Source organism: Lolium rigidum, chromosome 2, assembly GCF_022539505.1.
Source record: "Lolium rigidum isolate FL_2022 chromosome 2, APGP_CSIRO_Lrig_0.1, whole genome shotgun sequence".
Taxonomy (NCBI): Eukaryota; Viridiplantae; Streptophyta; class Magnoliopsida; order Poales; family Poaceae; genus Lolium; species Lolium rigidum.
In genome coordinates this window covers 148,157,981-148,170,119 of record NC_061509.1, presented here as the reverse complement: position 1 = coordinate 148,170,119, position 12,139 = coordinate 148,157,981, and the positions used below count along the sequence as shown (strand labels likewise).

At 49.7% G+C, this 12,139-nt stretch overlaps 3 protein-coding genes across 3 annotated transcripts; 1 reads left to right on the top strand and 2 right to left on the bottom strand.

The window, feature by feature from the left end:
* Positions 1-494: 494 nt before the first annotated feature.
* Positions 495-3,641, top strand: LOC124687433 (diacylglycerol lipase-beta-like). Its single transcript, XM_047221219.1, has 7 exons — positions 495-829; positions 1,697-1,896; positions 1,991-2,341; positions 2,419-2,619; positions 2,714-2,784; positions 2,914-3,053; positions 3,155-3,641. The coding sequence occupies exons 1-7, from the start codon at positions 508-510 to the stop codon at positions 3,457-3,459; spliced, it is 1,590 nt and encodes a 529-aa protein (XP_047077175.1). The 5' UTR covers positions 495-507; the 3' UTR covers positions 3,460-3,641.
* Positions 3,642-4,038: 397 nt separating this feature from the next.
* Positions 4,039-4,894, bottom strand: LOC124687432 (peptidyl-prolyl cis-trans isomerase CYP19-3-like). The gene has a single exon (XM_047221218.1). The coding sequence runs from the start codon at positions 4,790-4,792 to the stop codon at positions 4,256-4,258; it is 537 nt and encodes a 178-aa protein (XP_047077174.1). The 5' UTR covers positions 4,793-4,894; the 3' UTR covers positions 4,039-4,255.
* A 4,930-nt stretch (positions 4,895-9,824) lies between these two features.
* On the bottom strand, positions 9,825-12,139 carry LOC124690209 (nucleolar and coiled-body phosphoprotein 1-like). The gene is made up of 8 exons (XM_047223625.1): positions 12,071-12,139; positions 11,577-11,851; positions 11,391-11,493; positions 11,095-11,302; positions 10,513-11,012; positions 10,290-10,399; positions 10,034-10,123; positions 9,825-9,930 (listed from the first exon to the last, which is right to left on the bottom strand). Exons 1-8 carry the CDS (start codon positions 12,098-12,100, stop codon positions 9,825-9,827), a joined length of 1,422 nt encoding a protein of 473 aa, XP_047079581.1. The 5' UTR covers positions 12,101-12,139.

Here is a 12,139-nt window from a genome sequence, read left to right as displayed (position 1 = left end):
CCGGAGTGGAGAGTGGGGACTGGATAGGGACAGTCCCCCTCCCCAGTCCACATTTAATAGGACTGGGGCACCGACAGGTGGGCCAGCCACGCGGACCAGGCGGACACGCGAGGACGCCGCGTGCCATCCGCGGCCACGTTGGGCCGGGTTTGCGTCGTTCCGGACGCCGCGGCCGTCCGCTTTTACGGTGCGTCTCCGCGTTGGACCGGGATTTTGTCCGGCTCGACCCATCCGGACGCGCGGGCGCGGGATGGGTCGCCCCGTTGGAGATGCCCTCGTTTCGCAGATTTATTCAGTGGTGCTAGTCAGTACTCAGTACTTCAGTAGTCAGCACAAAGGAGTGGGAATATACCAGTCGCTACTATTTGGCCCTCCGTTCCCAATGGACGGCGAGGATTCGTTCCAGCCCCGCCCTTCTCCAGCAGGGTCCACAGGACGCCGCCCAGAACCCTCTCCCCTCTTCTTCCTCCCGCCCACCGCCTCCAAGTCCCAACCAAGCAACCGCCCATGGCGGCCAAGCACCTCCTCTCCCGCGCCCGCCTCCTCATTTCCCACCGCATCCGCCCCACAATCCTCCCGCCCGCGCTCACCCGCTTCCTCTTCGGCGGGGCCGAGAGGACCCAGCCGGAGGACAAGGCCAGGGCGGCGGCGGCGGCGGCCGTCGCCTTGGAGGCCAGCGCCAAGAGGGCCAAGCGGGAGGGGTCGGACGACGACGAGGAGGACGCCGGCCTCCCCTGGAGGGCCTGGAGGCCCGACGTCGCCTGGCTCACCAAGGCCCTCGAGCCCGCCCTGCAGCTCTACAAGCAGTACAACTGGAAGCCTTTCGCTTGTAAGTCTTTTCTACTGTTATTATGCTTACCTTGCCTCTAATTCTTGTGCTGCTTTAGAAAATTCCGTGTGAACAAGTTATTGGTAACCAAGCTGTTGTCCTCGAGACATACTGATGCAACGCACGGCATAGGATTTAGGAATAATCAAGATCTTGCATTCTGTTGCTAACATGTCTTTTCCACAAAGCTGAATCTTTTCTGGATAAAATTGATCACTCGGTATATAATGTGAACCCGAAAATCACCACTCCGAAGACACACACAAATCAATCAGGTAATAGCAAGTTAGGAACTACGCTACATCTGTAAGTCATCAATTTCTAATAAGCACTAGAATTGAAAGTTTTCCGCAGCTTGAATGTCTCCTCGCCAATCTTTTCTATAACTATGCTTGTTTAGTTGTTTTGCTGTAGTAGAAATTTCTCTGTAAATAATTGATGGGACAAACTGAGGCAGCACGGGTAGGACTTAGGATTTACTGATTCAGGACTAATCCATATCTTGCATTGCAGTTGCTAACATGTTTTCTCACAAAGTGATAAAGATGTATCTTGTATGAAGGAAAAAAAACGTCTCTTGGCAATTGGTATGTAATGTAATGTAAACCCCAAAAAACTATTCCTACGGCACACATCAATACTACATTCTTTGGAATTCATAGCTACCATACCTTATAAACGATTAGTCACGAGGCTTTTCGCGGGTGAAATAATTATTCTGATTGACGGTCATAACTCATAACGGGCAAATTGGGGAGCCCTCTGCAATGGGGCTTGCTCCAATCAGCTTTCTGAAATTACGCAACTCAATTGCTACTCATGTGTTACAAAAATTGAAGAAGCTGAAACTATACAATCTGATTGCAGCTACTAGTGGAGGGAACAGCATCCCCGAAAGCACCCGGTCTTTTAGTGAGGTCCTTAGTGACCTCCAGCGCAGTAAGGTAAGCATAAAGGACTGGAGCCTCAGCGATCTTACCGTCGGTCTCTACCTCATTTACCTTAGCCAAGCTTCTGCAAAGAACGCAGAAGCTTTCAAGGGTGTTCAGATATCCTCCAATAAGAAGGTATGACTTGAGGGCTTCTCTTCATGCCGCTCAATTCTCCCGGTTTTGAGGTATTACCTAATCCACAGGGATTTCCCTCTTCCCCTTTTTCTAGGTTCAAGAACTAATTTATCACCTTGAACTTGCGAGAGGTTGCTATAAGTCCAGTGCAGATGTGCTTGCACGGCATAGCATGCTTCGCAAGAGGAATGTTCTAAAGTTTGTGAAAGACTCAAGTATTTTAAGACCTGGGTACTACATTGCTATCGATCCACGTGCTAAATTGGTCATCCTTGGGATTCGGGGAACTCATACGGTCTATGACCTTGTTACCGATTTGGTTGCTCTGAGCGATAAGAAAGTATCGCCTAGAGGTTTCTCAACACACTTTGGAACATACGAGGCTGCTCGATGGTACCTTCGCTGGGAGTTAAAAATTATCAGCCAGTGTTTGGAGAAGCACAAGGTGGGAAATAGTATTCTAGGCAGTCTGCTTCTTCATGTCCTCTGCTTATTTCCCTTCTATGATTTTGTTCAAAGCAGGACTACAAGTTGCGGTTGGTAGGTCACTCCCTTGGTGGAGCTTCAGCTGCCTTGCTTGCTATAATGCTAAGGAAGAAGTCAAAGGAGGAGCTTGGATTTAGTCCTGACATTATTTCAGCTGTTGGATTTGGAGTCCCACCTTGTGTATCAAGAGAAATAGCCGAGAATTGCGCCAGCTATGTCTCTACGGTTGTACTGCAGGTTATATTTGAGCTTTCCTTGGTGTAAATATCTTAGTTTTGGTGTCTTCCCCTATGTGATTTTTGTAGTTGCCATCTCCTTTTCTGTCTTGCAGGATGATATAGTTCCTAGGTTAAGTGCAGCTTCACTGGCGAGACTGCGAAATGAAATAATTGAAACAGATTGGTAAGTATTGAGATTGAATTGTTAGTAAATTAAAACACATCTTTCGACTGATTGTTCATAATTTTGGATGAATTTGCACACTTAAATTTCGGATGAATCTGCGTACATTTGAACTGTGCTGCTTTGTAGGGAAAAAGTTTTGGAAAAGGAAGACTGGAAGCATATAGTGGATATTGTGACCAACGCTAAGCTAGTCGTTACGTCCATTCAAGATGTGGCAAACAAGCTTGCTGATTACGCGAAGGTTGTAACAACATCAGCTAGCTCTGGTAAGTCCAGTTGCCCAAGATGATTGTTATATAGATTTGCAATCGTCCGTTATGCTGTTTGTATATTATTACTGAATCTGGCACGGCTCCTGCTCTGTCAGATGTCACTACAAAATCACCACCGCCCCGTCTCCAGAGCTCAACAGAAGTTCCGAAACCAGACAGCGAAGAAGACGTGTACGTGCCCGAGGACCTCTTCCTCCCCGGGACGCTGTACTACCTCAAGAGGGACGTGGAGGTCGTAAACGGCAGCGAGGACGAGTCATACACGCTCTGGAGAGGCGACGCTGGGGAGAATTTCCAGCGGATACTGTTGTCTGGCAATTTGATATCTGATCACAAGTGCGAGAACATACAGCATGCGCTCAGAGATGTTCTCAAGACTCAGCCTCTCCAGGAGGAGTGATCGGTACTGGCTTTCTTTTCAAAGCTTTTGAGCTGCCTGGATCGTATGTGTGTAGTTTTTGGTCTCCATATGAAGTAGGAAGGCTTGCTTTGAGCAAATTGAGGGTTTTGTTTGTTGTACAGCTGTAGCTTTTGTAAGGGTTTGACAAGAATAATAATACGGTGGAGAACTTCCAAGTTGCAGTCTGGAGTTCGCGGTACTGATCTAGGTGTAGTTTAACTCTTGTTTGAAACTCGTGGCAAAAGAGGGTAATAAAAACAGAGTTCTATGGAACCGTCTCTATCTCTTCTACTATACAACATTGTAACATTGTTTTTCCATGTCCAAATATTATGTCCCCGAGGGAACTAGCATGTCTCTTTGAGACCTCAAGGATCCACGGAACAGCTGCCACTAACACAAGACTGCAAACAAAACAAGGATGTTTGAAACGCTCACATGCCAACAAATTTGGATGAACTCCAACTCTCCAGGAGTTAAACTGTTCATTTCTTTTTTTGAATATTTTGAGTATCTGTAGTTTCTGGTCTCACAAGCTACAGCGAGTAATTCTTCAAATACAGAAGCAAGAGTGCATAGCAAAGAGAAACTCTGAAATCCATCACATAAAAACACTTGTAATGTGCTTGGGGAATCGACAGTAGAGTACAAATACACTTGATTTATCTACCACAAGTACGTATCAAATGTTTTTACTGAAACTTGAACACGCTACAGCTTGCAATCGGATCAGTACATTTTTTTTTGCGAATGGAACAGTACATTTATTTAGAACACCTAAACTAAAATGAACTCATCAGCACTGCTCGTCCTCCGCTATCTCGCCACAGTCCTCGATGACAACGCTCTGCGCCGGCGTCCCGCTGTTGCTCCCGACCTTCTCCATCTTCTCGACGACACCATACCCATCCACCACCTGCCCAAACACGACGTGCTTCCCATCAAGCCACGACGTCTTCTCCGTGCATATGAAGAACTGCGACCCGTTGGTGTTGGGCCCGGAGTTGGCCATGGAGAGAACGCCCGGTCCGGTATGCCTCAACTTGAAGTTCTCGTCGGCGAACTTGGCGCCGTAGATGGACTCGCCGCCCGTGCCGTTGCCGCGGGTGAAGTCGCCGCCCTGGCACATGAACCCGGGGATGATGCGGTGGAAAGCCGAGCCCTTGTAGTGGAGCGGCTTGCCGCACGCGCCCAGGCCCTTGGCGCCAGTGCAGAGGAGCCGGAAGTTGTCGGCCGTGCGGGGAACTTTGTCGGCGAAGAGTTCCATTGTGACGCGGCCGGCGCGGGTCTGGCCTATCAGGATGTCGAAGAAGACCCTGGGGTTCTTCGCCATTGCTGCGATATGCAGATCAAAGACGGCTTCTTTCTTTCCCTGGACCAATCAAACGTAGATACATAAGCTCAGCATATCAAAATTTCAGATTTTTTTTAGATTCGTGGGGTTATGGAAGAGAGGGAAAACAAAATCGAATCAGGGGATGTTAATTTGGAGTGTGCTCATCATCCTTGCATGGTCTCCAGGGTAGCACTGCTGGAGATCATATGGCGAGGAGATGAACATTGATTTGGCACAAACATTGAGCTCAATAGGCCTTTGGATAATGACGCCTAGAAAGCCTTCGATATGTGCAAGGCTAGCAAAGATCCAAAGCGAATCAAACATCCATAAGAACAGAGAGAAGAAGCAAGATCAAATCTACCTTGGACTCGGATGGTGCTGCTGTGAAGAGACGGATGGAGCTGGCGGCTGCGTGGGGGAGATAAAAAGGAGATGGGTTTAGGGTTTTGAGAGTACACACACCTCGGATTCTAACGGGCCTGGGCCAATGTGGTTGCTAGCCCATTTTTACTTCACCTTACCGGGCTTGGTAAGTAGCCAAGCCCATTCAAATGAGTTCAATAGAAAATCTCAGTCCATTATTTTGCTTGAAACAGAACAAAAACAAAGAAAAAGTATTTGCTCAAATATAAAAAAGAAACAAAACAAACTACCAATAAGATTTTTACATAGTACAAGTTTCTATATAAGAGTTTGTTTTTCATGGAAACTTTATATACGACAGCTTTTGTACAAAATTTCCATAGGATATATAGCTTCTATATAGTACTCTAAGAGCATCTCCAGCCGCGTCCCCCAAAGCGTCCCCCAAAGGGATTTGGGGCGCGCCGGACAAAAAATGCGTTCCAGCCGCGTCCCCCAAAGCCCATTTTTGTCCGGCGCGGCCGGATACGGTGTCCGGCGCCCCGAGCCCGTCCCCGTCCCACAGGGGACGCTCCGAGGACGCCGGACACAACGAAAAGCGAGGCGAACCGACGCGGGCCCGACTAGTCAGCGGCTCAGTGAAAAATCGTCTCCCATTCCCGCCAAATCCCGCCCCTCCCGCCATATCGCGCCTATCCCGCCGCGCATTTCTGGCCTCCCCAACACATATCCCGCCGCCGATTCATTTCTCCTATCCCGCCGATTTGTTTCTCCCTCCCGCCGTCCACCCGCCGCCGCTACCCTCTCCCCGCCGTCCACCCGCCGCCGCTACCCTCTCCCCATTCCATGGCGCCGCCGATAGCCCCCAAAAAGATGGCCAAGAAAGCGGCCAAGAAGCCGCCGGGCAATGCGACGAAAGGGGTGAAAGCGCCGTTCGCGAAGCCGCGGAAAGTGCCGGCTCCGAAGATGAAGCCGGAAGGATGGACCGACGATCAATGGCAGCAAGACCATCGCGCCGGAAGCTATCGACGGCGGAGCGGAAAGGACGAAGGGCGGCGGAGTAGGAGAAGAAGGCTCTGGCGGCGCGCCAGCACCAGCACATAATGGCCGGGTGTATCGCCGCCACCAACGCGAGCCCATGGAGTACGTCCTTGCCGGTGTACGTTTCGGGAGTGATCTCTCCGTCGTCTTCCGCCTTCTACAACGACGGCCCCTCCGGCACTCCCGGGTGCATGACGCCTAACTTGTCGCCCCACTACCAGGATGTGCTGCCGCATGGCGGCTTCAACCCCAACAACCTCTACTCCCCGGCGTACGAGCAGCGCGAGCCAGGACCCGGTGCGGACGGCGACCCTTTCAGTGGCCGCAGGGGGGCGCTCGAATTCGAGGGCGCCGGTGCGGAGGGTGCTGAGGAAGAGGGCGGGAGTGAGGACGAGGAGGACGATGAAGAGGAGGACATGGACGATGAGGAGGACGACGAAGAGGAGGACGTGGACGACGAGGAGGGTGCCGGCGACGATGATCTCGTGGAGGTAGACGCGGACGGCGTGAAGAAGAAAAAGAAGAAGAAGGCGTTGGGCACACGAGGCCCCAAGTGGACGGTTTTGGAGGATCTTTGTCTGTGCGAGTCGTGGGCGACGGTGAGCCATGACTCCATCATCGGCGCCAACCAAAAATACGGGAAGTATTGGGCGAGGATCAAGGCCGAGTTCGATGAGCGCATGCTCATCAACAACGACTACAAGAAAGTGACAATGAAGAGGAGCCAAAAGGCAATGTCGACGCGATGGGCCATCATCCAGGCGTCGGTGAACTCCTTCCATGGATACCATCACGACTTAGTGACCAGAGCCGACAGCAGCGCCGACGTCTCCCAAATGGTACGACTCTTTCTTCCATAATCTGTAGCGCCTACATTGTGTTCGATGAAATGATTCCGCTTCCTTTGGCTAGTTTGATAGGGCCATGGAGGTTTACGCGAGGAACTCGGATGGGCATAAGTCGTTCGCGCTGATGCATTACTATACCAAGCTCAAAGGGAACGAGAAATGGCGGTTGACGCGCCAGTCGTTGTCCAAGGGAAGGACGCCATTGATCTGGACGCCGCTGGCAACGTCGGCAGGACGTCCTACTGGCAACAAGGCTGCCAAGGCCGACTTGGCCGACGCCGCGTCGTCTGAGAAGACGCAGGCGTCGATCACGAAATGCCTCGCGGACGTCTCCTCGACCTTTCTCTCCCGCGACAAAAAGACCGACGAAAGGTGGGCGGAACTGCTCAAGAGGCAAGAGGAGAAGTTGGAGCTGAAGAAACGCAGGGACGACATGTCCCTCGCCGAGAGCGTCTACGAGAGGAATGTCTCCACGGACGCGGGCGGCGCACAACTTCTTCAAAGGCCAGATCCTCGACGACATCGAAGCCAAAATGGCGGCGGCCGACGCTGCGGCCGACGCGGCGGCCCAGGAAGCGGCAGCGGCAGCGGCAGGAACCGCGGAGCAAGAGCCGGCTGACGCGTCTTCGACTGCTACACCATCGTCGGCCTATGCGACGGCGGCGGAGCAGACGGAGCATGCACAACACCAGGCAGATCGCGACGAGGTCGTCGTGATCGACGGGCCTGCGTCGACTCAGGATACGTCGCCGACGACCAACCCCTTATTCTAATTTAGCTTGCACTATGGTCTGTAATATGATCGCGCGCCTAGTACTCTGATCGCGACGATTCGGCGGGAACGATCTCTTTTGAATGCAACAATTTGAATTTCTGATTGGGGCGGCGTTTGGGGGACGCGGCTGGGGAGCGACGTCCCCCAAAGGCGGCACGAACAAAACACTTCCCCCAAACGCTCAATCCGGCGCCGTTTGGGGACGCTTTGGGGGACGCGGCTGGAGATGCTCTAATAGTATACAAAATTATTTATCTGAACTCTGAATAAATATGGCGGTGCGTTGCAGCCTTGCAGGCCAGCCAGTGTTGCTCTGAAACATGTTTCATCTTCCTAACTTGGCACAGGAAGCTGTTTTTAGTATCTCGTTGCCCCATACACCCTCCGTCCAATGAATAAGACACTATCGTTAGTCATGTTTTTCTTTCTGAGTAAGAATTTTCTAAATATATAAAGATTATTGGTATAAAATTAGTACTATTATTTGAAAGCGTTTTAAATACAAATTTAACAACACAATTATGTACAATATAACTAAGATTTTCTTGCTCAATTTTTCTGTCAAAGTTAGTCTTGCAATGTGCATGTACCTTTTTCATCGAAACAAAGATAGTAATGTACATATGTGGTGCAAGTGGGATGTACCCGGTCGACTCCACCGCCATGTGCAAGCGCTCAATGGATGTTGGTCCGGGAAGCAAGTGTAGTAAAAACAAACATGAAGACAAACATGAAGACTTGGCACATCTCAAGTGGCCCGACGCAAACATATCGATGTGGTCCGTTTGTGTCTGTCAGGCACGTCGAGAGCAAAACCTCAGCCTAGCGGCGTGACACAAACGGGATAGCATGTCCGTGGCTATCCATTCACGACTTAAATTTGGGTTGGCAATATGTTGCCACGGACCGTTCATGTGTCCACGATAGCCGTCCACAGCCCGTCATTGGCACATAATAGTACTGATAGTTCATTTATATAGATGGTTACAATGTTGGTTAACCTAATCTAAGATGGCTGTATCTACCCACTGTTTCACGCCCTACCACGGCCATATCGGTGTCGGCTTGCGCTCTGAGAATGCCCATGTCGGCGATCATCCTCAACGTCACCTGCATCGCCCGGTCTTGTTCCTTGTCCGCAGCCTCACGCGCTTCCCCCTCCATCTCCTCGGTGACGTCCTAGGCCACCGTGGCTTCCGCCTCCTTCCCCATACCCTCGAGTCGAGGACCTTGACGTACATCCCGAACCGCTCCTCGCGAGCCTTAGGGGCGCCATACGCTTTGGTTCCTCGAATGCCTCCTGGATGACGAGCGTCGCCGCATTGTCGCCATCGGGGTAGCCCTCACATGTTGATCCTCACCCAGGGTGGGTTGTGGTCGGCCATGGATGTTCGTGGGCTGGTTAGGGTTTGCCCTCACTATATCTACGGCCAGTGCGAGAAACAGTCAGGCTGCACGTGGGAAACAAAAAGCAAGTGCTCGAGAAACGGCTGCCCGCGCGGGATGCTAGCACCAGTATTAATCACATCATCGTCCATGATGGTGGGCAATTTGTTGCGTCGGGCCGCTAGTCTGCTCCCCAAACGGACAAAGCTAGGGGTGCAACCGATTTTGTGTCCGCAGCCTAACCCAAACGAACCGAATTGGACACATTCGATTCAATGTTCAAAATTGGCCGGGCAGCCAGAGATGCCATTACCCAGGAAAGTGTCGAGGTCTCTTGCGCGAAGTGTGAAAGTCTTGGCCCGGAGTGATTTGATCGAAGTTCTCCGGTTTGTAAAATTAGTTTTAAATTTTGGTAGACCTATCTTTCTTTTTACAGTCATTACAGCGTGATGACGGTAGTACGAACTATATATGCATATTGCTGAACTAAGATGAACCATCAAAATGTAAGAGTCATCTCATACTCATGAGATATTACAATCCTTAACTTTATATGCCTTGAAATTAGGCAATAGAGGTGCACAATTTATGGCTACTAGGGCCCTAGAATTTTCTAAGATTGTGCCGGTTGCTTTTTCTTCTTCTTTGCCCGTTCACGCCTCTCTTCTTCCTGAATCATGAGCAATTGCTCTTGATCCTCCTTTCTTCCAAGCTTTGCACTGTACACAACAATGGAAAAAATCAGTACTGTTTAAAAAAATCATTGTCACCAAAGTCTGTACAGATCGCTACGAAGGCGGCATGAAAGCGAACATAATGTACCTTCTTCTCTCTTCCATCTGTATGCTGGCAAAACCTGCTACCATGTTTCTATCATCCTCATCTCTGCCAGCGTATTTAGCCGGATTGTACCTGCACGCGTAGGACAAAAGCAACAGCAATCAGTAATGAAACACTCAGCTTTATCTGTAGTGGGTTACGGATACCATTTTTAGGAAGTAGAATAACAACCAGTTTTGTACGATAACTGAAAAATATAATACCAAAGACGGCAATTAATAATAAGAAACAAGCATACTTTATCGTCTCTCTGACCAACTGACGAACTCTCTCCTCTTCACTGAGTTTCCTTTTCAGTCCAACCTTTGTCTTGCCGTGAGCATTGTAAACTGCACTTGCTGGAGATGGCTGCCAAACCATATTCAGATAATCAGTTTCGAATAATTGGTAGTACATTTATGTAGTTTTGATAGGATTAAAATATCGGCAGGGGTAAAACAGAATGTGTTAAGAAATGTCACCTTTGGTTTTAAGGATGGAACCGGCCGTTTTTGTATCATTTTTTGTCTGTCCTGAGGCAGTGCAGATCCCGTGCGTGCAGACTGCTGCTGGCTTTGCACAGACGTATTCACCCTTCGAACTTGCGACGATGGCAGGACATGGTTCTGCTGCCTCTGACCCTGAGGCGGCCGTTGGGCTTGTGACGGAAGCTTCTTCTGGACAGCAGGCGATGCCTGTGGCCTCTTGCTCTGCAACGGACGCTGCAGGTTTTGGCCATTAGAGGATGCCTGCAACCCAGGAGCTTTCTTGATGACGTTGGACGGTCTGGATCCGCTGCTGACTGAAGGATTCGTCTTTCTCCCGTTTGGTAGTGGCAGTGGCTTCTTCACCTGAGAAGACACCTTGCTCTGTACACGGGCCTGAACGGATCCATGGTCCTTTGGTGTTCTGGTAGGCTGGCCTGCGTGCACCTGGTTGTTTTTTCCAGCAGGTTGCATTGGTCTACCATGGACCTCGACCTCTGTAGATGTAAAAAAGATTAAACCATTTTGACAAAGAAATTAGTTGTCCAAACAATGGGAGCTTAACTAGTAAGTACGCACCAGTTTTGGGGGATACAACAGGCTTAGATTCAGGCTCTTCCTTCACTGGGGGAGCAGGTGTATCAGCATCGTCGGAGAAGAGGTTCGAGTAGTCCCTGTTCTCTCTAAGGGTGTCAACCTTTCGTTTAACCTTTGTTAAAATCTTTGGTTTCTCCTCATGGTCGCTTGCATTTGGCTGCGATTTCGAAGACGACGGAGCAGCATCTCTCTACAGAAAATTATTACGGTCGTGTAAAGTTACTTGACAGTTAAAAAAATGAGATTCTTCATCAAGTTTATAGTAATGTAGTACATACTCTGGAGGGTACGTTCTGAATCTCCCTCATGATCGACGAGCTCCCTGCTTCAATCAGTCGTGGAGCAAGTGCGGGGGTGGATGGCCCAAAGAAGGTGCCAAATCTACAACGAATTGGTGACGCCGTTAACAACTCAAAACGAATGCTATAATCAAGAAAACCAAGGGGAAACTACAGTATCAGTACCTGGACCTGGCTGGTTCTTGCACAGGCGGCGAGCAGCTGGACGTCCCGGCGCCGGCAGACAGATGTTGTTTCCTGTATTTGGCCTTTAATTGCTCCCTTATGGAAAGGATCTCCTGCACACCAACCGGAGGTTCTTCCTCAACCTCTTCTTCTACTTGTTGTTCTTCTTCAAGTACTTGTTCCTCCTCCTCAGCATCCGGGAGCTCCTCCTCCTCTCCCTCATTATCGCTTCCAACAATGAAATCATCAAGGTCGTCGTACTCGTCCTCCATTAGCTGGATGCACATCAATCAATGCCATTATTAAGAAAATTAAGAAGGCGATCTGCTAATCATGCATATTAGCATTGGCTAATTAGAGTGTATATGTCGAATTTGTGATACGATCTTGCTGGGTTCCTTTTTATTTTCTGGACAATCATGTAATTGGGAATTATACTTTACCAAAACAATGAAGAAACAAAAGATACGTTTCAATGGCGAAAGAGATCTTACATTGCTTTCATAGTCGTCATAGTTCGCCATCTCTTCGACTCTGATCTCGCCGAAGGAAACTCAGAATAA

Bases quoted from the DNA above. Each gene is read 5' to 3' on its own strand.
- LOC124687433 (XM_047221219.1), top strand. From the start codon at position 508: ATGGCGGCCAAGCACCTCCTCTCCCGCGCCCGCCTCCTCATTTCCCAC. The intron at 1,897-1,990 runs GTATGACTTGAG...CCCTTTTTCTAG, and splicing joins AGATATCCTCCAATAAGAAG to GTTCAAGAACTAATTTATCA. The intron at 2,342-2,418 runs GTGGGAAATAGT...TGTTCAAAGCAG, and splicing joins AGTGTTTGGAGAAGCACAAG to GACTACAAGTTGCGGTTGGT.
- LOC124687432 (XM_047221218.1), bottom strand. From the start codon at position 4,792: ATGGCGAAGAACCCCAGGGTCTTCTTCGACATCCTGATAGGCCAGACC.
- LOC124690209 (XM_047223625.1), bottom strand. From the start codon at position 12,100: ATGGCGAACTATGACGACTATGAAAGCAAT. The intron at 11,852-12,070 runs GTAAGATCTCTT...ATGTGCATCCAG, and splicing joins ATGACGACTATGAAAGCAAT to CTAATGGAGGACGAGTACGA. The intron at 11,303-11,390 runs GTATGTACTACA...AATTTTCTGTAG, and splicing joins TTCAGAACGTACCCTCCAGA to AGAGATGCTGCTCCGTCGTC.